Source organism: Xyrauchen texanus, chromosome 18 (genome assembly GCF_025860055.1).
Source record: "Xyrauchen texanus isolate HMW12.3.18 chromosome 18, RBS_HiC_50CHRs, whole genome shotgun sequence".
NCBI classification, from domain to species: Eukaryota; Metazoa; Chordata; class Actinopteri; order Cypriniformes; family Catostomidae; genus Xyrauchen; species Xyrauchen texanus.
The window spans coordinates 42,835,852-42,861,163 of record NC_068293.1 but is presented as its reverse complement, the minus strand read 5'-3'; the positions used below and the strand labels follow the sequence as shown (position 1 = coordinate 42,861,163).

Here is a 25,312-nt window from a genome sequence, read left to right as displayed (position 1 = left end):
CATTCTCACAATAACCCGCTTTTTTGGTGTCCATCTGAACGTGCTGACAGAACAGTTTGCTCAAATGCGATCAGCTTGTGTCCATACTCAACAGCGCCACCCAGTGCATGCTGTTATAACTGCCAGTTTTAGTTTGTGTGTTCAGGATTTAACATGCATCTCACTGGATATACGGCCAGCAAAGCAAAACTTTGTGAAATTCGAGTAGTATTTTTACTATTTACTATTCAAACCTTTCTTAAAGAAAGAAAGAAAACAAAAAAACTCCACATTAATTCAATGTTCATGGTTTATTGGGAACATGGTGTTCTGGTGTGAATGTTTAGTGGTGGCTGCAGGCAGTGTAAAGGGCACCTGTTGTTAACAGCTTGTTGGTGTGATGCCGGCATTCGCTGGAACAGATGTTTTGTCTGAACACAATGAGGAGAGAGACGGTTTGTTTTGCTGTTGTCTGTATGCTGAGATGTGAGGAGGACACCTTTGCTGAAATGTCCTGTGGCTGTGAGCGGTGCAGGAGCATATAAATGTGCCCTGTAGTCCTCAAAGTAGTAGAGTGGAAATGCATGGATACTTGGGTGAGGAGAAGGGGAAATCTGATTGAAGAGAGAAAGGAAAGAAGAAAATGCTGATGTGAAAAGGACATACTGAGGGGAAAACATTGAGAAGGTTTGAGACGGATGGAAGAGGTATGTTGGTCGTGTTGAAAAAGCCATAATGGAGGTACAAAATCACCCTAAAATTAAAAGTAAAACAGAAATATTTCTTATTTCATAATTTCATTGTCATTTATAGTTTTTCGAACCAACAAAAAACTGTCTACTTTCTCTTTAAACAAACTCAAAAAACATTTCGGCAAGAGTCAGCTGTAATTAATTTACTCCGCAAGTGAAAGCATCTAATTATAGAGGATTATGTAGGTAAAGTGAGTAATATTCTGTTGATCATGTGCTCATGAATGGGCGTCTCACACCAGATGTTATTGCAATTGATATTGCGATTATTAATGTCGATTCAAATTTTTAATTACCGTGATGTCACAAAGCAAGCATCCGCGTGGTTCTTCGGAGTAGCAGATTTCAATAGTGGATATGAGCTGCGCTCCAGTTCCTTTTAAGCATTATATTATATTGTATTTTATATTGTAATAATGTTTGTTAAGGTAAGGCAAATTAAAATGAGTGTAAATGGATATCTATGGTATAGAATAAATTGAATTATTGCTAAATTACTGCTTAAATGATTAGACCACGTACAGTAAATAATATGACATATTCAATATTCAAACTTGTTAACAGCTGATTTAAATCGACCAATTTACGGCGTTCAGTAAGACCTTTAGTGGCGGGACAGGGGACCATTAATCCCATTAGATCTTCAATGGTGATCTTGTTCATGTAAGATCATCGATAGATCATTTTTGGCCTCAGTGGTTGCACTTTGGACATTAAAAACAGTCATTTGTTTTTTATTTTTCTATTGTTTAATGTTAAATCTACCAATACCAGAAAACAATGACGGTGATTCCTGAAATATGCTATTCATGCCATATTCTTTATGTTGGCTACACTTCCAAAACACACTTAGAACAGTTCAGCCGAATTACTTTATTGCTATTTTGTACAAGTCAAATTCACATTGGCCTGCTTATTAACATGACAAAGCAAAACTGTTATTACATGAATAAATTGTACACAGAAATCGAACAACGCGACAAACTCTCTCATTAGTGTTTATGCGCTTGAGTTAAACTCAAAGAAAAATATTATGTTTATATTATATTACATTTTAGCGATAATGTGCGTTTCCATCAGCTTTATTTTGGTGCGCCGAAAACGTTTTTTCCACAAAAGATCCTTGGATGGAAACTAGGGCTGCACGATTTGGACAAAAAGTTATATTGCGATTATTTTGAAAAATATTAATATTGCGATTTGAACTGCGATTATGGTGGTGATGTTTTCCACATGTTCAACTGCAAAAAGGCTGCTGGGGTTTTCACACTTGAGCCCTCTTAAAAAGAACCAAACTGAGACCTTTTTTCAGTTCTTCCACAAACAAATAAATATATAAACAGTGAAACAAAGTCTTCTTCATATCCAAATGTCTCCATCCACCTTGTACCCGTTTTTGTCCATTTGACAGGATCTCTGCCCACTAATCACTACTGGAGTGGTGGTGGCGTAGTGGGCTAAAGCACATAACTGGTAATCAGAAGGTTGCTGGTTCAATCCCCACAGCCACCACCATTGTGTCCTTGAGTAAGACACTTAACTCCAGGTTGCTCCGGGGGGATTGTCCCTGTAATAAGTGCACTGTAAGTCGCTTTGGATAAAAAAAAAGCTTCTGCCAAATGCATAAATGTAAATGTAATCATCATCATTAGTTTTTGAAACATAGTCAACTTGAATATTAGTGATGCTCCAATCAGGATTTTAACATCCGACACCGATCTCCAATTTTCATCTCATCAATCGTTGCTGATCATTTAACTTTTTATCAGCAGCTCAAACTTTCTGCTTAATGTCACTGTTAACTACATTTCCCTGTTTCCCTCTGGATCCCTGTCCCCAACCATAGTCGTTGCCTAGTTTTTGCTGTCAAAAATAATGTTGGTTGATTGAATAATTCAGTATAAACAAAATATAATTTAAAAATATAAATGTAACTCTTTATTCTAGGCCTTAAAAACTAGTTGGCTTATGCAAACTATTCTTTACTGTATATAAGATAGTCCTAAAGTATGAGGCTTAATGTCAAACTGAAGTTGAACTGATAACCCATTGGTGTAATTATATTTAAAATGAACATTTTGGTTACATTTAATGTAATCATTTTTATTCATTATAATTCATTTTGCACTGTATTATATTATAGTAACTAAATATTTGATATAGATTTATTATATGTATGTTCCTTCCTTTTCATTTTGTTGGATGTTGGTAATATTAGTTCCGCTTTCACTTGTTTCCGCGGGGAGTGTAATAAGTGCGACACGCTCCCTCGTGAGGTAAACAAATGACAGGAGACTGAAGAGATGTTTCTGGACTCTACAGGTGTTACCGTTAATGCTGTTTGCTTAGCAATCATTTAATAAAGATGTTTGAATTATACCCCATCTTGTATTCTGCGTTATTATGATGCCTGTGCCTTGTGGAGACTGAGATGCTGCTACCGGAGTGGTGGTGGCGTAGTGGCTAAAGCACAGGGCTGTTAATCAGAAGGTTGCAGGTTCTAACCCCATGGCCACCACCATTGTGTCCTTGAGCAAGACACTTAACTCCAGGTTGTTCCGGGGGGATTGTCCCTGTAATAATTGCACTGTAAGTCGCTTTGGATAAAAGCGTCTGCCAAAATGCATAAATGTACCGCAGATAATAATACAAAATGCTTCACGCAGGAGTTTAGTGTAGCTAAAGCGTTTAGCGCAAGCAAACGGAACCGAACTCTGAGCACTTTTGTTACTCTAAGCATGAGAGGGAGTTGAGGAGCACAAAAAAACACTGGAACAATGATCTAACTTAATATAGACCGGACAGAGCAGCACAAATAAACTTTGAAGGGAGCAGACTATTTATATATTTAATTAAATCGCAGCCTTTGCAATTTAATAATCGCAAAAGGTCATATCGCGGTTTCGATTTCATTTCGATTAATTGTGCAGCTCTAACGCAAACGTAGTTTATGACTGCTGTCACTCACTGCAGGTTAACAATGTTTGAGATCTGCATCCGCACAATGTACTGCACTCTCGCAAATGCTCTCATTAAAAACAAAGCTATCCAATCCGCATAGTAAATCAATTATTTACGCCGTGTCTGTGCCTTGATTAGAACGGGAGCGTTTTAGTTTTGTCGTGTTGCTCATTTGGAGTGTATTCAACATCTACGTTCAAAGTGAGCGGTGCAATATGCAATGAATCCAAAATAATTACAAAGTGCTTTTCGCTCTTGTTCTACAGCTTCCTTTCAAGTGTCAGGTGATGTTTCCTTCAGTCTTCATGTTCATGTGCTGCACGAACAGAGCAAGAGCATCCGGGCATTCAGATGGTTTAAAACTTGCACATTAGGATCAGTTGTCATTACAGATAGGACGGAGGACTAATCTAAGCGGCTCTGATTGGCCATTGCCGTTTCATTGCTCAACGGACATGTCAGTGATTGGTTAGAATACTCAACCGCTGCAAAAACACGTTGTAAATAGAAACCAATGACGCAACAGGAGCAAACTTAATTTAAACGCTGTAATCGCGATTAGTTTTCGATTAATTGTGCAGCCTTATGTTCATATAAAGATGAAACCATGAAATAGAGGTCGACTGATGGTGGATTTTGCTGATACCTATAACTAAGGTGGTGGAAAAGGCAAATAACCGATTAATCGGCCAATAGTTACCGAAATTTATATTTCTAGAATGATGAAAAATTGTTGGCACACACAATGAGGCAACAAGTGTCCAAAATGAATAAAATCCCAAAAGTAGTTTAATGTGCAACCAAAATCTTAATAATAACCAAAACATTGAAGATTTAATGTGCATAAACAAGCCTGAAATACACTGGGGACGTTTTATGTTCAAATGAAAAAGACTTTGCTCCGTTACAATGTTTATAAGTATTTAACAAATGAAGTTTTTATAGCTTATATATTAATTTACATGTATGCATTTGGAAGACGCTTTTATCCAAAGTGACTTACAGAGCCCTTATTACAGGGACAATCCCCCCGGAGCAACCTGGAGTTAAGTGCACTGCTCAAGGACACAATGGTGGTGGCTGTGGGGCTCGAACCAGCAACCTTCTGATTACCAGTTATGTGCTTTAGCCCACTACACCACCTCCACTCCACCACCACTTCATATTCATCAGATGAGGTTTATTGATAAGGGGAAAAAAAACGATTTGCACATATTGGTGTAGACTTTTGGCGAGCAACTATCGGCACCGATTAATCGTAAAAAGCGATCTTCAAGTATAAAATATATTTCTGGACTGTTTTCGTGAGATTCACCCTTATCTCTGCATGTCCAACAAATTGTATGCTGTGGTCATGAATCAAGTTAGATGACCTGATGATAATATTCCTTATTACATTGATAATAATGAGGTTTTGATGTGACATTTTCAGAAAGGACGACCTGTTGACGGCAGTATTCATGTTGTGTGTTGTATCATGTGGTGTTTATCTGTCAGTAAATCTTGCAGCTGTCACTCAGATCAGTAACGCCTGTGGTGTGTTGATGTGTGTTTACGTATGTGGTTGTGAATGATTGTGTGTTATGGCTCCTGTCCAAGCAGTTCTGTTCTGAGTGTTGAATCTGCAGGAATGATTGTTATTAATATGTCAGGCACACAGATGAAGAGAGATGAAATGGTAATGAGAGAATATGTTTAAAAATAAAACTCTCTCTCCCTCTTTCTGATGTGCAACTTCTTCAGAAAACTCCATCTTTTCATTCTCATTATCTGTCCTTTAGATTTTCCACTATACAGGCCACGTTCACACTAACCTGCTTTTGTTTGACAACACATCGATTTCACTACGTCTATGAGACTTTTAAAAACATTCTCCATAACCACATACTTTAAAATCAGTGACATTTTAAATGGCTAAATGGGGACGTGGCCCCAGTCTTAGAGGAATTATTCAGCCCAAAAATTTGTAATTCTGTCATTATTTACTTAAAGGGTTAGTTCACCCAAAAATGAAAATTGTCCCATAATTTACTCACCCTCAAGCCATCCTAGCTGTCTATGACTTTCTTCATTCAGCCAAACACAATCGGAGTTATATAAAAAAATAACCTGCTCTTCTAAGCTTTATAATGGGAGTGAATGGTACCTTAGATTTTGAAGCCCAAAAAAGCGCATGCGTCCATCATAAAATGGGCGCTGGGTCTTTCTAACGCCAATAAATGACCATATTGTCATATGATAGCTTTGAGTGGGGAACATTGATGGTAAAATTGTGTCAAGTTCGTAGAAATTCAATCTTGGTTTCATATATTGTCATAAAACATGAATAGCATTTTCTACCACAATGATTTAATTACTTTAAAAATGTTATGTGGTGTAATTAAGTAAAAGGTCAAATACTTTACCCGCACCTTGGCTGCATGAGAGTACACAACTTAATTAATTTCTCTCTTTTTCTTCTTTTATTGTTTTTTACAAATTAGTTAAGAATATCAGGGTTACTCCATAGGACCTGAACAAAATGTCTAAATATCTGATATAAATAAAAAAACAACTTGACAGTCCTTTCAGTTATATTTTTTTATTAATATATTTTATTAATAAAAACAGACTTTGATTTGGTGGATAAAAGTTAGTTTTTCATATATTAATATGTATTTTCCCACAAAATTGTTTCACAAGTTTTGATAATAAAATACATTATAATAAAAGCTTATTCTGCACTACTCATGCCAACATTGAGTTTTAGCTTTTAAATGTGACTTTTATTGAGCTTTTAATTTGTGACTGTCTCCGGACGGTAACGCCACGCGACATTTTTCTTACTTTAAGCCCATGAAAAAAAATATAAAAATGACTTTTAACTCAGCAATTGAAATCATCATCATAGTAAAGGTGTATTTAATTAATAGTTTGTCTTAAAGGAATATTGTGGCTTCAATACAAGTTATGTTCAATCAGCAGCATTTGTGGCATAATGTTGATTAACACAAAAATGCATTCTGGCTCGTGCCTCCTTTTCTTTAAATAAAGCGAAAATCGAGCGTACAGTGAGGCACTTACAATGGAAGTCAATGGGGGCCAATTTTTTTTAAGTTAAAATACTCACTGTTTCAAAAGTTTAGCCACAAGACATAAACAATATGTGTGTTAACATGATTTAACTGTGATAAAATCACTTACTAAGCGCATCTGTGTGAAGATATATCCAATTTTACAATTTCGTTACCATGACGATGTAATGTCAACAAACCCTAAAACACCAAAACGACTATAAAAACTCAATTTAAACAACTTTACAGCTTCATAATGAATTAGTTTTAACAGAATTATTAATGTAAGTGCTTTTATAAAATTATAAGCTTCAAGTTTCTGTCTTTAAACCCTCTGAAAATTGGCCCCATTGACTTCCATTGTCCGAAACCTCCATTTTTAATTTTTGAAGAAAAGGAGGGACGAGTTAATTGAAGTAATTAACATTATGGCACAAATGCTGTCGATTGAGCTTAACTTGTATTGAACCTGCATTAACTACATTTTGAATGTACTTTTGAATAACTAACAGATCGGGGAAATAACATGAGCGTCAAAACGACCCATGTACTGAAATTTTAATTGATTTTCACTGGAGAGTTTCATCTATCCTTTCAACTGATGATTCTCCTAAATTTCACATTTTGTGTTCCATGTACAAGTAACAGTATAAAGGTTTGGAACAGCTTGAGGGTGAGTAAATAAAGACAGAATTAAATTGTTTTGTGGAAACTAATCCTTTAAATGTTACCCATCCCTAGTGTTTGTTCAAGCTAATTTCTCTGAATGGCCTTTGCGCATTTGCTGATGTGTGTCGACGCAGATCCTAGGAGACACACACACATGGAGTGAAGGTGTCTCTCTCTCTCTCTCTTTCAGATATGGCCGGTGCTGGCCCCTCCCCTGCCACTCAGGAGTTGATGACACGCTTGGGGTTCTTACTGGGCGAAAGCATCCCGGGATCCACGCGCATACCTATGGATGACAAGAATGAAAAAAAGGTATTTTTTTCCCATCCTGCAGCTCCTTTGAAAGAGAGGAACGCAGGAAATACAATAATGAGAGGTTCAGAGAGACGAGCAGCTATAGAAGCCAAGGAAACGTCTAGCTGTCTGAGAATGGGATTTAATGTTGACTGGAGCGGCTCTCGTCTGCCAGTGTGAGACCTATTGAAGAGCATGTCAGAGGTGGAGTTTGTCTGTGTGTGATTACAGTAAGTCATTGGCGTTCAGTCCAAACCGCTGCAGTGTCGATTTTCATGCGGACAAGTAACTTGAGTGAGTCAGAGGAGCATATTGAATGCATGTTGTGGGTTCAGTACAAGTTAAGCTCTGTGTAAAGTGTGGTGCATACTTCGTTTTTCCATGTGCCAGCAGGTCTCAGTTTCTAAGTATGCTCTTTTGACCGTAAGTCAGTATACGGACGCATTTGATGGATGTGGAAATGACGTGCAAAGAAGTGGACTGTCCATGTGTCTTCAAAAATTGGGCTGCACTGTTGTTGAGACTTAATATGCATACCAGCACTTTGTACTTTGTACCATTATACTTTGGCATTAACGCACTGACAATGGAAAGTCTATGTGCCAGGATTTTTATTAAAGCACTTGAATTATTAAGTAAATATATACCTATTATTTTAACAACTGAGTTGTCTAAATCTTCCTGGATCTACATTTCCCAGTGGATGGACTTTTGGTTATGCATTGCCAATGTAATTTCAGTGATTGGAGTTTGCTCCACGTAAACAATTATTTAAAAAAAACATTACAATCCCTTTTTGGTATCCTTGCACATATCCTGAAAGTTATTGGCTTCACTGGCGTTACCTTGTCATGAACACGAAGTAGATAGATTTGATGTAACTTTACACAGGCAATGTTATTACTGTTTATTACTTGTATGTCAATACCGATTATTTACACCGATAGTTTGTAGACTCAGCTTTTTTATGATACCTTGTTCCACATCACTGATAATGAATTACACAACTGTGAAAGCAAATTCTAGACCATTTCAAGGACTAATCGAGAGTTTGAGGAAGTGACGTCTTTTTTCCTTGAACATTTCCAGCTACCCAGATAGCAATAAGTCGGCGGTCCGCTGGCGGTGCGCCGGCGGCAGTAGAAGCGGCAGAATGGCGATATCGCAAGCACGTTTGATGGCGGTCCGCCGCGTATCGAAGGCGCCTTCCTACCGCCTTCGATACGCGGACGGCCCGCTGGCCAGCCGCCGCTCCGCCGCCGTTATATCGAAGGCGGACCGTCGGAGGCAAACGCTTTTTTAGAGTGATCTGCCGCCGCTTATTTTTTATATATATATATATTTATTTATTTATAGCATGCAGTTTATCAAGAATAATGATTGATCAAACCAGACAAATTTCCATTTGGCGTTTTAATTCCACATTTCACAGTACAGTAACTGTCATTGAAACAAGATGTCAGATCACTGAACTATAAATAACAGAAAAATACAAACTTTATATATACACACACACACACAAAAGAACATGCAGGTTTCCAATTTCTTTTTTTTTAGTAAACACAAGCAATGAGGATATTTGGTACCAAAGAAAGTGCAGGATACCAAATAAATTGAGGTATAACATCATATTTACAAGTTATTTCTAACAATAGGTTAAGTGGTAATAATTTAGAGTAAAGCTCTGGAGTAGAATATACCAACTGCAATGCTGACTGTGGCACAAGGATTTACAAGCTATATGTAACAATAGAATAACAGTTAAGCACTGTGATGGAAGGAAAGTATAATTTTTGGTACTAGTTAATGTGCAATATCAAGTATCAGAGGTATGAAATAGGATTTACAAACTATAATAGAATTGTTAAGCACTGACGGAATGAAATAAGCCAATACTAAAGTCACGGTAAGTAGAATATTTGATACCAGATAATGTGCAAATATCAAGTATTAGATGTATAATCTAGGATTTACAAGCTATATTTAAAAATAGAATAGTTAAGCACTGTAACAATGAAATAAGCAGCAAATTGTATATGAAATAATTGAGATCTTTGGTATCAAGGAATGTGCAGGATAACAGGTATAATATACATTTTGACATTCAACTTACACATGACAACAAGTGGGAATAAATATAATTAACAGCAGAAAATCTGTCTGTAGAGAACACAGCCAATCAGAATGTCTGGAGAGGTTGGGGACTGCGTGGCGTAGTGGGCTAAGAATCACCGGTTTTCCCCGACCTCCAGAATGAGGCAGTGCAAATTAGCATATCTTCAGTGATTCCTCGTGTGCCTGTATAAAAGCACAAACCATCCCATATTCATCCAAGGAGCTGCCCTCAAAGAAGGGACACGAGAGGAAAAAAAAAAAAAAAAAAGAGCAATTTCCACAGTGAACTGTGCGGATTGGGTGAGTGTAGTCTGACACTTTTAGCAGACTTTTTAGGGGTCTTGATGTTACTGACTGCAGGATAAAGAAAGGGTTCCAGTTGTCAGTGATGCTGGGGTGTCAGTAGTCAGCCTAGGTTTAAGGGGTCGGCTGTGGGTCCCTCTCAGCTGTGCGGCGCCCTTTTCCACCTTCATGTTCAGATGCTCCTTTCAGGTAACGCGTAACGTTAACCTGGATCGCCTCATCAGTGGCATCCTGTGTTGAATGGTATCTGTCATTCCATTTGAATGGTAATAAGGTCATACACATCTACTTAAATATAAAAAAAATATCCAACTTACTTTGAACAATGTTCTTCAGGAACATGTCTCTAAAACATGCTTTATCCCCTACACCAGTCCAGGTTGTATTGATGGAAAGGTGATTAGAGAAGATACTCTGAAGCATTCACACACGGTTGTCTTTAGGTCCCTCCCACATTTGATTGCCAAAAACCGAAGCTGAAAATACAAAAAAAACATGTTACAAATTACATTTCTCTGAAGCTTCTCATAAATTTAAAATGTGACAGGCTGTGGATTCAGACTGTAGAATATGCAGTGTACGATCTTAATTGTACTTTTTAGATTACCCTATGGCGTTATAAACGAAATCGGCACACTTAGAAATCGTTGCTGGAGCTCTTTATCCTGCCTCAAACTGTTGTCAAGCAACGCCAAATCTTCCTGGGTGTCTAGGGGGGAGTAACGGATCCCCTGGCAGGGATAACTCTCCAACAGACACATTGGCACTGAAACGTTGCAGCATAGCATATTGTCGTCCATGCTACGCACAACATCGCCAAATTCCAAGACGTCGCAGCATTAGGGTTTGATCTGCACCTACAGGGGTTCCCAGAATAAAAGAATAAAGTAGTCAGTCCTGGTCCTTCAACTACTAAACTATGACATTTATATCTAGGTCTACTACATGTACAGGTGGCCCCAGTGGGAATTAAACCAACAACCACAGGTGTTGTTTGCAAGTTGTACCTGATTGCCCAGTGCGAGCAAATGTCTTCAACATTGTCCCAACTTGCTTCACCTGCTCTTGAAGCGAGCCGCTGTCATCTGGGAAGTAACAATATATTGATTAGCAATACACTAAATATAATAGTAATATAATATAACCACAATTATCATACCAGTAACTTTCCCTGTAATTTCTATCCACAGTATGTTATGCATGGCATACAAGTTCATCATGAAGAACCCTTATGATAACATCAATTTCATTTTTTTCTTTGAAGCAGAATATTTGTTTGTCAAAGGGGAGGAAAAAGAAAATGAAATATTGGTATACAGATTTTGGTTGATATATCATACTGTACAGTGAAATGTGCTATTGTTATATCCCTACTCACCTGAAGGACGGATAGATCAGGCAAATCTCCCGTCAGGCCTTTGTAGAGTGTGTGCTCCTTTTGAATAAAACTTTCATTAGTGGGAAGTTGCATATCCACAGGTATTTTAATTCAAACATGCAACATATTGTAATAAATCTACAATATTCAGCCTTTACCTTACACCCTCGGTTGTTGCTCTACACTTTTATTATATTAAATACTTATTTATATAGCTTGCTCACTGTATAATCATGATAGCCTAATACTTATAACACAAGATTGCATCTTAAACGAATGACTGAGTTGAAAACTTGAATAAGAACGCATTTTACACAGAGGGGACCAGCTAGGGAAACTTACCTGCCTACAATAACTGTTTTCATTTGAGTTACATTAATCATGAATAACCTTAGCCAAGTCCCCAGGAACATCGGGCTATTAAAGTAACAAGCCTATAACTGCGGTCTTATTAATTCTAGCTTCACCATACACTCAACTGTGAGGTTTATCTGCTTTTCTCATGGACCTGTAACACAATGCCCTGACAGTGACTTCACCTGTGCCCTGATCTTTATTAGAAACTGAGAGGAGACCAAGTTAATATAATTGATATCACAATTATCACAAAAATTAACAAACAGTCTGCTTTAAAACTAAGAAAAAACAAGCTTCTATACTAACGTTACATTAAAAATGAACACGTGGCGAACTAGCTTAGCCGCTATCTGCCGGCACACCACATTAGATTAAAATACTTACCCTTGTAGTTGTGCAGATAACTCGATATGTAGAGTTTAAAGCCCTTGTCCCTCTTGCTTGTCGGAGCAGGAGACCAGGCATCAACAATGCGATGAACATCGCTGACGCGTATTTTCGGAAGATTCTGGAGACATCGAGTAAAAAGACATTTTGGGCGACGCGCAAGTAAACCGGAAACAGATATGGCGACACTAGCGGAACTTCACAGTTCAGTCTTTGTCATGTGTTTTAGCAATAAATTTTTAACATTTATAATGCGTTTAGATTTTTTTTATTGCCTTTACAGGGACTTTAACACTTTCTTAAACATTTGTACAGGTCATAATTGCAAAACATGTAAAAGGTAAAATAACAAAAAAAATCGAGGTTGGAAAAAATGTAGACATAAACGAAATTTCTGCGCAACTGTGAAACCAGAGGATAATTTCGCTTTTTCATTGAGTTTATCCTTCACGTCAAAACAGGAATTTTCATGTTTATGATAGATATCACCATGGTTGCAAATTAATAAAAAATAATGAAAGTATACCCGATATTTTGGCCATGTTGCAGATGTCTTTTACTATTCACTGATACAGGCATTGGTGAAAAGTCTAACTTCATCAATTTACTCTGCTAAATTGTTCATACCCTGTATTAAATATCTATTTTAAAACCTAATCAGAATCAGAAAGATATTTATTGCCAATTAAGTTTTACAAAAAGGAATTATTTTTGGTTTATTGGTGCATGTCTCAATGTGCATCAATCAAAGAAATGTAAACAATTTTCACCTGTGCATAAATAATTCAATATATTTTACATATATTACTGTATAATCGCTTCAGAGTTTCAAAGTAATTTAAATGTCATTTCCTAAACCTTACCTTATCATGGAATCAAGAGTCAAGAATCTGTTATAAACCCTAATGGCTTTGGAGCAAAAAATAATAATAGCCTTGTCGATTGGCTGGTCGATTTTGAGAGTCTAAGCTGTCCTTGTATTTCAAAGCGGCTTGCCGCCGGCCGGCCGCGGTCGATTGCCGCGAGGCAACCGCCAGAGAAAATGAAGCGGGCGGCCCGCCATCTGATCGCCGGCGGCATCTCGCAAGAAATGGGAGTGACGAATTCGGCGGCAAACGTTTCATCCCCGCCAGTGGGACGCACCTATAGCCGACAGCTTGGGGAAGCCGTGCGGACATTTTTTGCTATCTGGGTAGTTGTGAAAGTTTTATAGGAAGAGTTTTGCTGGCTTGTTAAGTCCGAGTATTTTTAGACGGGATCTAAAAGTGACTACACCGATCAGCCACAACGTTATAACCACCTGCCTAATATTGTGTAGGTCCCCTCATGCCACCAAAACAGCGCTAACCTGCAGATAACTTCTCTCATCAACAAAGTGTATCTGTCCACAGAACTGTCGCTCACTGGATGATTTCTGTTTTTTGCACCATTCAGAGTCAATTCTAGAGACTGTTGTGACCAAACCAGCCCATCTGGCACCAACAATAATGCCACAGTCCAAATCACTGAGATCAAATTTTTTCCCCATTCTGATGGTTGATGTGAACATTAACTGAAGCTCCTGACCTGTATCTGCATGATTTTATGCACTGCACTGCTGCCACACGATTGGCTGATTAGGTAATTTCATGGATGATTGTTGGTGTCAGACGGGCTGGTTTGAGTATTTCTGGGATTTTAACACACAACAGTCTCTAGAATTTACTCCGAATGGTGCCAAAAACAAAAATCATCCAGTGAGCGACAGTTCTGTGGACGGAAATGTCTTGTTGATGAGAGACGTCAACAGCTGGATGGCGCTGTTTTGGCAGCACGAGGAGGAACCTACACAATATTAGGCAGGTGGTTTTAATGTTGTGGCTGATCAAGGTAGATCGCTCCCAATATAATGTATTAAGCAGTGCAAGCCGTTTACTTTTACATTTACCGTATTTTCATCATCTGAAAGGTCCTGCGACTGATATACATAATATATTCGTAACTGATGCCTGTCAAACACACTGCACAATAAAACACATAAGCTTACAAACAAACAGATGAAAACATCAGTCATTGAGATGTTAGTATAGCGTTTTAAAGTAGCGTATTCATAGTATTCTGCCTTTACAAATTATCATATGTTCTAACAAACTGTATACGGCTGTCAAACGCAGCTCCTCGCATGCCCACAAAATGATGTTTCTTCATACTCGTTGTAAAACATTCAGTCAGTGAACAGGATAATTACTGCATAGCAAAGGTGGTTTCAAATATCAAATATCACTAAAGTTAATAAATGAATAAATACAACAGGCAGATTGTTTTATTCACAGACAACAGCATAGTTACAACAGATGTGGCTTATTTGCTGCATATTCTTTTGAAGCACAATCATTTATATGATAAAACGGCAGATTCTCTCGATTAAAATAAGCCCAAAAACAACATGATACGATGTGTAAATCCTGAGGGAATCTTAAAGGAGAGCATCTGACATGTTGTTGAACCGCTGAATGAAGGTCGGACGGCTGTTCTCGGGTGCTAGTGCCTGCCGCATGCAACCTCAGTGCGACTTATATACAGATGCGACTTATCTGTGGTCAGGGGAGGATCTAGAAAAATATTTATGGGGTGGCGAGAGGGGGGCAGGAATTTTTGAGGGGTGGCAACTAGGGCTGGGACGACGCGTCGACATAATCGATGATGTCGACGCAAAAAATACGTCGACGCAAAATATGCGCGTCGATTCGTCAGACCAAAACAAAGATGGCGGCGCCGGAGAGTAGAAGCAAAACGAGTGGCTCCTCAGACTACCAGAAGTGCAAGGCGACACGCACTCGTTCATCTAAAGTATGGGAATTCTTTAATTTAAAAGGAAAAAATTATGTGATATGTCGTCTTTGCAAAATGGAGATGGCTTTCCATTCTAGCACCACGGCAATGCACCAGCACTAGGGCTGGGATGACGTCGACGCAAAAAATACGTCGACGCAAAATATGCGCGTCGAATTGTCAGACCCAAAACAAAGATGGCGGCGCCGGCGCCAACACGAGTGGCTCCTCAGACTATCAGAAGTGCAAGGCGGCACGCACTCGTTCATCTAAAGTATGGGAATTATTTAATTTAAAAGGAAAAAATTCCGTGATATGTCATCTTTGCAAAATGGAGATGGCCTTCCATTCTAACGCCACCCGGGAGCAGCCGCAGATGACAGAGCACCGTAAGTTTTTTTTCAACTCCCCACGTTGCACTCGATGTTGGAGTAGGCTATAATACATTGTCGACACCTAAAGTTTTCGCTTATAGCTATTAATAATGCGCTTATAGCTATGAATGTAGTGAAAAATACATAGAGGACACTGACAACGCGCTGACAGACAGGACCAAGCAGGTAACATTTAATAAAGTCTCAACTTTCAAATTTGGTCATTCAAAGAAAATTAAACCATAAATAGGCCTACTATTTTGTGGCTCTTTAATGTGTCGTGACAGATTGCCTCCGTTAAAGCTGCTCGTGAACCGATCATCTTTTCCTTGGTTAATTTATAGCATCAAATAGGCTAAACATGAATGTAGCCTACATCAGAAGGACTGTTGTTTTAACCGCGGAAAGACGTCAGTACAGTAGCCTACAATCCATTATTCAAATTCAAATCCACCGACGTTAATCTTCTCTCTCCTGACTACTTTGTCGGACAAAAATGGCGTATTATGATTGATTGATCAGATCGCCAGTCAATCAAACTCCCGGCAAATGTTTTTTTTTTTTTTTACATTTTATACACCCCCACCCCCGATGAAACCGGTATTACCGGTGTTGTCACAAGTCGATTAATCGAATCGAAATCGAATCGGACTGAAAAAATGAATCGTTAGATTAATCGATGCATCGAAAAAATAATCGCTAGATTAATCGTTTAAAAAATAATTGTTTATCCCAGCCCTAGTGGCAACATATGGCAGACTTATATATACTTAATTTAATCACGTTTATCACAGTTTGATGAGAAATAGTATATACAGACTGCAAAAGGCCACAGACTGCCATTTACAAACTCATACAGACAAACTTAATCTCATGCAATCAGTGTCTTGCATTTGAGGTTTCATGTGAAACAGTTCATATTAGGAATAAGTGACCATACAATGTGATCTCACTTAATAGGAGATAGAAGTATGACTGAAGTAAGGGCATTATCACCGGAAAGGCATTAAGTCTCTTGCCGCTCTGGTGTCATCTCGTGCTGCATTCAGTGCAGTCAGACATTGGAGATTCGCGCTCGTAAATTGTCAAATTGGCCATAACTTTGAATTCTTTGCTGCCAACTGGGGTGGCAGCAGGGGTGGCAAGGTATTCTTTTAGGGTGGCATTTGTCACCCTATGCCACCCCGGTAGATCCGCCCCTGTCTGTGGTGTTTTTCTCTCAACAACGTGATTTTGACCAGGTGCAACTTTATTTCAGGAAAATACGGTAGTTATTTACCAGACGCTTTTATCTGAAGCAACTTACGCACTTGAAGGAACATAAGCACTTTGTCACACAGAAGTCAACCATATCTGCAGTTTCGGTACACATGAGTAAAGTTTGATTCTTTAAAGCATGGCAACCAATATAAGTTTCAACAACCCTACCAGAAATAATATTGAAGCATTATAGCAGGTAAACAACTTTGCCAAACAGTTAACCTGCAAATCCATTAGGAGAGTGATTTCACTCCACTGTTGTTCTGATATCTAAAGCCACGACTGGAATGATTGAACAGCAGTAGCATGCGTGCCACAGCCGGACCTTCTTTCTGAGCTAACAACATGATGTTTAACGTATACCAGCGATTTTGTGCAAAATCCGTCCCCGACGCCTCTGAATAAAAATCTTTATTGCAGACTTACCTGAGAGAATCAGAGTAAGACAAGGACAGGGATTTGAACATGAATGTTTTATGAGCTCACTCAATAATTAACTTTTGTTAATTGTGACCAATATTTATAATTTTCTTGTCCATGTCTTTCTGTCCATCTTAGTTGGGTGTTTACTTATAATGTTTGAAATTCGGCTATGCAAAAAAAAAAAAAAAACACAAGTCACATACAGTGCTTGCGTTAGACTTTCTTATCGTCCGTTGTTTAGACTGAAAGGGTCGTAAAAATTCAGTCACAATCAATTATTACCCATCATTTTAATTTTCATATTTTATGATAATAAGTAATTTAATAGCTTTTATTTTCGTTCACATTTTCATTCTTAATCATGAACTTACAGGATGAGCATGTAGCAGATTGTGCATGAAACAGATGAACAACAGATACACGAAGCAGATGAATGTTTTTCCCGCAGTGACAGCGGAGGCCACTAAAACACGACATATGAACAACGCAATATTACAAATAACAAATATGAATAAAACATGTCCGCTTTGACTTAAACTGTGTGCTTGTCTGTGCGTAATCAAATGCATCAAGGGAGACTGATGCTGAGGCGATTGTCATTAGATTTTGTATCTTTGCCTCGGACAGACGACTTCTTGTGGCAGTTTTAATTTGTTCTGGAGGTTGAACCCAGCGTCAAGCGCTGCATCGCCCCCAACATGACAAGAATTGCAGAAAGCGTCACAGAGGGGCGAGTTTATGAGATTATGAGACAATCAATGTCTCTTCACAAACTTGGACAGTTTTTAAATATTTCTTGTTGCTTAGTATCTCAAAGACATTTGGTGAAGCAGAAATGTGTTTGTGAAAAACACGCGCTGACACGAGTCATGTGATGACCCTTTACACGTATAAATATCACTCGCTTCATAGACTTCAATGTATTCTGCAGCGCTGACGCGAGTCATGTGATGACCCTTTACACGTATAAATATCACTCGCTTCATAGACTTCAATGTATTCTGCAGCGCTGACACGAGTCATGTGATGACCCTTTAATCGTATAAATATCACTCTCTTTATAGACTTCAGTGTATTCTGCAGCGCTGACACGAGTCATGTGATGACCCTTTACGTGTATAAATATCACTCACTTCATAGACTTCAATGTATTCTGCAGCGCTGACACGAGTCATGTGATGACCCTTTACGTGTATAAATATCACTCACTTCATAGACTTCAATGTATTCTGCAGCGCTGACACGAGTCATGTGATGACCCTTTACACGTATAAATATCACTCACTTCATAGACTTCAGTGTATTCTGCAGCGCTGACATGAGTCATGTGATGACCCTTTACACGTATAAATATCACTCACTTCATAGACTTCAATGTATTCTGCAGCGCTGACACGAGTCATGTGATGACCCTTTACACGTATAAATATCACTCACTTCATAGACTTCAATGTATTCTGCAGCGCTGACACGAGTCATGTGATGACCCTTTACACGTATAAATATCACTCACTTCATAGACTTCAATGTATTCTGCAGCGCTGACACGAGTCATGTGATGACCCTTTACACGTATAAATATCACTCACTTCATAGACTTCAGTGTATTCTGCAGCGCTGACACGAGTCATGTGATGACCCTTTACACGTATAAATATCACTCACTTCATAGACTTCAATGTATTCTGCAGCGCTGACGCGAGTCATGTGATGACCCTTTACACGTATAAATATCACTCACTTCATAGACTTCAGTGTATTCTGCAGCGCTGACGCGAGTCATGTGATGACCCTTTACACGTATAAATATCACTCACTTCATAGACTTCAATGTATTCTGCAGCGCTGACGCGAGTCATGTGATGACCCTTTACACGTATAAATATCACTCACTTCATAGACTTCAATGTATTCTGCAGCGTTGACACGAGTCATGTGATGACCCTTTACTCATATAAATATCACTCGCTTCATAGACTTCAATGTATTCTTCAGCGCTGACACGAGTCATGTGATGACCCTTTACACGTATAAATATCACTCGCTTCATAGACTTCAATGTATTCTGCAGCGCTGACACGAGTCATGTGATGACCCTTTACTCGTATAAATATCACTCACTTCATAGACTTCAATGTATTCTGCAGCGCTGACACGAGTCATGTGATGACCCTTTACTCGTATAAATATCACTCACTTCATAGACTTCAATGTATTCTGCAGCGCTGACACGAGTCATGTGATGACCCTTTACTCGTATAAATATCACTCACTTCATAGACTTCAATGTATTCTGCAGCGCTGACACGAGTCATGTGATGACCCTTTACTCGTATAAATATCACTCACTTCATAGACATCAATGTATTCTGCAGCGCTGACACGAGTCATGTGATGACCCTTTACTCGTATAAATATCACTCACTTCATAGACTTCAATGTATTCTGCAGCGTTGACACGAGTCATGTGATGACCCTTTACTCGTATAAATATCACTCACTTCATAGACTTCAATGTATTCTGCAGCGCTGACACGAGTCATGTGATGACCCTTTACTCAGTATAAATATCACTCACTTCATAGACATCAATGTATTCTGCAGGCTGACACGAGTCATGTGATGACCCTTTACTCGTATAAATATCACTCACTTCATAGACTTCAATGTATTCTGCAGCGCTGACACGAGTCATGTGATGACCCTTTACTCGTATAAATATCACTCACTTCATAGACTTCAATGTATTCTGCAGCGTTGACACGAGTCATGTGATGACCCTTTACTCGTATAAATATCACTCACTTCATAGACTTCAATGTATTCTGCAGCGCTGACACGAGTCATGTGATGACCCTTTACTCGTATAAACATCACTCACTTCATAGACATCAATGTATTCTGCAGCGTTGACACGAGTCATGTGATGACCCTTTACTCGTATAAACATCACTCACTTCATAGACATCAATGTATTCTGCAGCGTTGACACGAGTCATGTGATGACCCTTTACACGTATAAACATCACTCACTTCATAGACATCAATGTATTCTGCAGCGCTGACACGAGTCATGTGATGACCCTTTACTCGTATAAATATCACTCACTTCATAGACTTCAATGTATTCTGCAGCCATTAAGTGAGTCATGTGATGACCCTTTACACGTATAAATATCACTCACTTTTGCACATTAATCATTGCTCTTCACAATCACAAAAGTGACCGATTGTGGTTTCAAAACAGCAAATTTACCCAAAAGGCGAGGCGTTTGGATACCTGAAATTATTATTATTAATTTTTCATGCATTTATTTATTTTATGGAATTTGATAATTTTCCACGGCACACCTGACAATCTTTCGGCACAGAGGTTGGGAAACACTGCTTTAAAGCACAATGTGATGAGTTAAAATTATACTGCAAGATAATAACAGTGCAAGATATAAATGGAAGAAGAAATATCTTGAGAAACATCTGTTTATAGAAGAAGATATTAGACATGGATTCATCTAATCTATTAATCAAGTATGCTGGGGATTACCTCGCTTAAGCTGCATGAGTTAAATTGGGTTAATTGTCTCACACAAATGCATCCCATTCCCACATCCTACATGAGTTCACACATATATGTAATATATCAACTTGCAACTACAGATTGAAGCGAATGAACAGGTGAAGTTGAAGTGACGCGCTTATGCATAACTTGCGTTGTAAATTCGCTGTCATGGTTCCCACCAAACATTAGTTCCGAAGAGAAAATGGAGGAGAAACTGATTATTGCCAATGCTGGTTTTCCCGTAATATAAGATCTGCCCCTGTTTGCTTACAGGGATATTCATAAACACTAATTTGACCCATTGCACTAAACAACCAGGACCACAGTTATTACTACAAATGTATTTTATTTAGTTTATTTTGGTAACAAACAACCATCATTTTAATTACTTTCTGCCATCGAGCGATTTCTTTCACATTTAAAACATTTCATGGGGATTTACTCTGCTTGTGATAGGTCGGCAAAAAGATACGGTCGACATGTTTGGATGTTTTGCGGCCCCTTTAAATATAGTTCACAAAACCAAGCATTCCGAACAAACGTTGCCGCCTATTTCAACTACATCAGAGCATCCACGAATCTTCGATATCGTTGTTGGGAGGGCAGCCAGAGTGAATTTTGACGCTCTTGCCTCCTCTGGTATGATTGGATTCATGGTACTAAATTCATGATTTCATACTCTCACAACACTTTAAACAAAGCCAGAATCATGAAAAGTTACGTTTGAATAATTTTATTTCACAGTTCCTTTCCTTTGCTTTTAAAACTTATAAACATATAATTATGTTATATGGAGTGGTGGTGGCGTAATGGGCTAAAGCACTTAACTGGTAATCAGAAGGTTGCTGGTTCGATCCCCACAGTCACCACCATTGTGTCCTTGAGCAAGGCAATTAACTCCAGGTTGCTCCGGGGGGATTGTCCTTGTAATACGTGCAAGTGTGTGTATGTATGTGTGTATATATATATATATATATATATGCACCAATATAACAATACATGGTAATAAACAGCCATATTGACCTACATATTTTTATAAAAAATATTTTAATGTAGGTAAATGCCATACGGAGACTTTGACACACATTTTTGAATGATGACACAAATGAATCATCAAATTAGAATTTGGAATTTATACCTTTAAATCAGTTTGAACTGATTCACGTGAATTAACTGAATTTACCAACTAAATCACTGTTTTTGCAACTGAAGTTTAAATTGGAGAAAAATTAGTGGCTGAATAAAAAGCGCACAAAAGTCATTGCGCCGGTAAAGTGACTAAATATTTTATATACTGCCTAGTCCTTGTGTTTAGTGCACCTTAAAGGGATAGTTCACACAAAAATGAAAATTCTCTCATCATTTACTCACCCTCGTGCCATTTCAGATGTGCATGACTTTGTTACTGACTGTTTAAGGGTTAGTTTTTAGAGTTTTTTTTCTCACAGGTTGTTTATTTTCTGTTTGTGGGTTTCTTTGTATGAAGATAAATGTTAGAAGTGAGCTGAACTCTACGTTTTTTTTTTTTAACTTAAAGATATCTGTTCATTCGATTGGTTGGTTCAACACTGGCGTGTTGAAGTCTAATTATAATTCCACATGTTCACTCGTCATCTCTCTTCTACCCTTCCTTATAACTGTCAATGCTCCAAAATGTAGATATATAACAATGTTTGGACTGATAAACTTCTACAGTCATCTCCATAAACATCACCAACCTCTCTATGTTTGTGTCTCTGCAGTGTGCAGTGAATCAAGGGATCAGTCCATGTTCGACTCTGACCAGCAGCACAGCGTCACCATGTACAAACAGCCCATGTTCCACCTTAAACAGTAACAACAGTCGACCTGCAGTGAGTCACCGCAGCCCCTGTGGAACCATCATCAGCCCCAGCTCCACCCTCGAGAGCAAAGACAGCGGGATTATAGGTGAGACACACTCACACACACGCACACACACTCAGCTTCTGTTGAGTTAAATTCATGTTCCTGTTCTCCTGTCATACAGTACTTGGGTGAATCTTATGAACACAAGATTAATGTTGAAATCACATTTGACCCCAAAGAAAAAAAGAAAAAAAAAAAAGATAATCAAATAAACCGCACACCTAAAGCTGCGTTCACACTGCCAGCGACAAGCAGCGACAAAACAATCTCATTAATTTTCAATGAGAGCTGGCAACACGAGCAACGGTGACCGTTGACAACCGGATGTGGGCGTGTCCAGCGACGTGACAAAGTTTAGAAATGTTTAACTTTATGTAAATGAAGAGCGACTTTCAGGAGCGACAGCCAATATGAGAGAAGATGGTGGACCTCACGTGATCCTAATATTTTAATAATAATATGAATTGTAAAGAAACAGTGCTGTTTAGATTCCCCATACACGATCTAACCGCCCGCCACTGGCGACATGCAGCGACAAAGTAGCTGGTAGTGTGAACGCAGCTTAAGAAACCGGCTTTTAAATGAGATTTTTCAGATTTTGACTTAAGAATGTGCATTCACTGTTGGGATGGTGTTCATCGGCTTGCAAGCCTCACCCTTTTTCCAAACATAACGATGGTCATTATGGCCGAACAGTTCAATTTTGTTTCATCAGACCAGAGGACATTTCTCCAAAAAGTAAGATCTTTGTCCCCATGTGCACGTGCAAACTGTATTCTGACTTTATTATGGTGGTTTTGGAGCAGCGACTTCTTCCTTACTGAGCAGCCTTTCAGGTTATGTCTATATAGGACTCGTTTTACTGTGGATCTAGATACTCGTCTACCTGTTTCCTCCAGCATCTTCACAAGGTCCTTTGCTGTTGTTCTGGGATTGATTTGCACTTTTCACACCAAACTACGTTCATCTCTAGGAGACAGAATGCGTCTCCTTCCTGAGCGGTGTGATGACTGTGTGGTCACATGGTGTTTATACTTGTGTACTATTGTTTGTACAGATGAACGTGGTGTCTTCAGGTATTTGGAAATTGCTCTCAAGGATGAACCAGACTTGTGGAGGTCCACAATTGTTTTTCTGAGGTCTTGACTGATTTCTTTGATTTTCCCATGATGTCAATCAAAGAGGCACTGAGTTTGAAGTTAGGCCTTAAAATACATCCACTGGTACACCTCCAATTCAGTACAGCTCCTATCAGAAGCTAGATGTCTAAAGGCTTCACATCATTTTCTGGAATTGTACAAGCTGCTTAAAGTCACAGTTAACTTAGTGTATGTGAACTTCTGATCCACTAGAATTGTGATATAGTCAATTAAAAGTGAAACAATCGGTCTGTAAACAATCGTTGGAAAATTAGCATGTGTCATGCCCAAAGTTGATGTCCTAAACTACTTGCTAAAACTATAGTTTGCTAATATGAAACCTGACCTGACCAGACCTGGCTGGAGTCGCTCAGCACGCCCTGGATTCGAACTTGTGACTCCAAGGGTGGTAGTCTGCATCAATACTCGCTGAGCTACCCAGGCCCCTCGAAATCGTATTTTTGTAATTTTTTATTTAACGTTTAGACAAGTTCAATGCCATATATTTATAATAGCCCCTACTTATTATATTTATAAATATTTTAATTATTAAGCATTATTTATAGGAATTATCTGTATTTGGGGGCCTTTCTCAGCATATAATGATGTATGTAATTAATTGTAAATAATTTGATTAATTAATCGGCTTGTCATGTACTTAATTTGATTGATTTATAGCCGAATTATAATAGCAACAGGGATACAATTTTAACCTATTATTTTTTATGTTATAGTAATAAGAATGAGTTTTTTATGGGAATTTTAGGGAAAATGTGCTCAAGTGTCTTGGAAAAAAAAATATTATTGGTCCTAAAAACTGGCTTCATTATCTTTCAAGGAATAGTTCACCCCAAAATGAAAATTCTCTCATCATTTACTCACACTCATGCTGTCCCAAACTCATATGACTTTCTTCTACAGAACACAAATGAAGATTTTAAGGATGTTTGAGGTGTTTTTGTCCATACAAGTCAATGGGGTCCACACATTTTAAACACAGAAAAGCACATAAAGGCAGCATAAAAGTAATCCATACAACATGAGTGGTATAATCCATGTCTTCTGAAGGGATATGATAGGTGTGCGTGAGAAACGGATAATAACTTGCGTCCTATATAAGGCTAACATTTCTGAAATAGTTTTGGGGTGAAATACAATGAAACCCATCACTGTCCCATCATCCTCTGCTGTGTCATCTCTCTGTTCCTCCTTCATACTGTGGAGATTGAGAGCTGATATCACAGCCCATGTGGACCGCTTCAGATCTAAACGTGTGGTGTGAGCATGATGAGCTGTTGACTTGAAAGTCGAGCTTGTTATGAGCTGCTGTACATTTTTACAGTTGCTGATAGAAAGATGAAACGCTGCTTTATGAATTATGCAACATTATAGCCTCCTAGTTTCTGAGAAAATATTTGAGAAGATGTATTAATACCTCAAAAGTTGTACTGCTCGACTCATAGTTCTCCACTGTTTCTTTAATTCGACTCTTTGAATCTGACGGCTCCTCAGCTCTCATGGCCTAATGTCATTTGTCCTTTAAACAGAGTTTCATGAAGAAAGATACTAGTGTGCAACAGAGCTGCTGTGAAGCAGTCTGGAACATGTTGC

At 38.5% G+C, this 25,312-nt stretch overlaps 1 protein-coding gene across 5 annotated transcripts in view; it reads left to right on the top strand.

Annotated features, from left to right (window-relative positions):
• The window catches only part of LOC127658658 (protein TANC1-like), a 260,584-nt gene that overhangs the window by 92,368 nt on the left and 142,904 nt on the right, over positions 1-25,312 (top strand). For all 5 annotated transcript variants that reach the window (XR_007972434.1, XM_052148063.1, XM_052148061.1 and 2 more), the window contains exons 5-6: positions 7,605-7,726; positions 22,418-22,604. Coding sequence is in view for 4 of the 5 variants with exons in the window: in XM_052148063.1 (XP_052004023.1) it covers positions 7,605-7,726; positions 22,418-22,604 (309 nt within the window). In the remaining variant the exon portion in view is untranslated. The remainder of the gene's footprint in view (positions 1-7,604; positions 7,727-22,417; positions 22,605-25,312) is intronic.